General features: G+C 52.0%; 1 protein-coding gene across 1 annotated transcript in view; it reads left to right on the top strand.

Annotated features, from left to right (window-relative positions):
- Nucleotides 1-312: 312 nt before the first annotated feature.
- The window catches only part of MONBRDRAFT_30582 (uncharacterized protein), a gene marked incomplete at both ends in the record, with an annotated part of 2,328 nt that continues 1,363 nt past the window's right edge, over nt 313-1,277 (top strand). The window contains 3 exons of the mRNA XM_001751025.1: nt 313-503; nt 670-824; nt 1,081-1,189. Coding sequence (XP_001751077.1) covers nt 313-503; nt 670-824; nt 1,081-1,189 — 455 coding nt within the window. The remainder of the gene's footprint in view (nt 504-669; nt 825-1,080; nt 1,190-1,277) is intronic.

The following is a 1,277-nucleotide window of genomic DNA, read 5'->3' as shown; positions in this document are numbered from 1 at the left end:
CTCCATTATCTCTTGACATCTGGGCCCGAGCAGCGGGGCGTGCGTGATTGCGGCGACGCTCCGAGCTCCACGTTTTCCCTTGGGTCGGGTGGCCATGTCGCCCAAGCGCAGTGCCAAGGACACAGAACACGAGTGTGTGAAGAGAAGAAGCAAAAAAACAACACCTCTTCGTCTAATTATAGCGTATGTCAAAATGGACCGTTGAACATAAATAAAAGTCAGTCATTTCCATTCTCCATTTTTTTTTCTTTTTTTTGAACTTGGTTGCTGGTTTTTTTTTTTTTTTTTTTTTTTTTTTGGGCACCGTGCATCATGGCTGAATTTTCAGCATTGATGGAGCAAATGAAGCAAATGCAGCTCCAAAGCACAAGCGAGGAAGAACATCGCCACATCCAAGCTCAGATCCAAGCTCTCATTGAGCTTGAGCAGCAGAGGCTGACTGCGGAAGCCGAGGAGCGCAAGCTTGAGCAGCAGAGGCTGGACGCTGAAGCCGAGGAGCGCAAGTCGAGGAGCGCAAGCTAGCAGCCGCAGCCGAGGAAAAAGCAGCAGCACAGCTCAAGCTCAAACGGAAAACAAGTCGCGACAAGGTTCGTCGTGTTTCGTCTCGATTCGTTACAACAGACAAGGCCTGCTGCCTCTGATGCTCACGTGGTCCGGTTGACAGATTAGAGTCTTGAAGGGCATGTTCACCCTTGCGCTGCAATACGAAAAGGCTTTATGGAACAAGTTGATGGCAATGGATGATGATGATTTTGAAGCATTTGTCGACGAAGTCAACAACATGCCCTCTGCCGAGAGGATGAACGAATTGTACCCCCTGGAAGGTGTGTTCGTCGTTGCCTGGCCCCACATTACGCCTGCACTTGGTCATTACTGTACCCCCGCGCGCCTACTACAATCGTTAAGCACCTGTCGGGCAAGTCTCACGCGCAGGATCGTCTTTTGGTTTACATGCGTGTGCAGGCTTCACATGGACACTGCTACCACCGTCCGAGTCACGTGGCCAGATGCCTTCAAAGGCGCCCTCACAAACCTTGTCTCTGACCGCTGCAAACGAACTCCTTGGCACCGTGGTCGCAGAGCTTCCCTGCAGCCACCACTACCTTGCAGCGAAAATTGCCAAGCGCATTGATGAGCTTTGCGCGGATGGCCAGTGGAAGAGCAGCGAGGCGCTAATGGAAGGTCTTCGGTGGGCGGTCAAAGCTCAACGCGACTCCCAGATGACTGAACTCCAGCAGGAGCCCAGCATTTCTTCGCGAGTTTCCATTGTGTTGCAG

This window comes from Monosiga brevicollis, genomic scaffold (assembly GCF_000002865.3).
Source record: "Monosiga brevicollis MX1 MONBRscaffold_83 genomic scaffold, whole genome shotgun sequence".
Lineage (NCBI taxonomy): Eukaryota > Choanoflagellata > Craspedida > Salpingoecidae > Monosiga > Monosiga brevicollis.
This window is presented reverse-complemented; position numbering and strand designations above follow the sequence as displayed.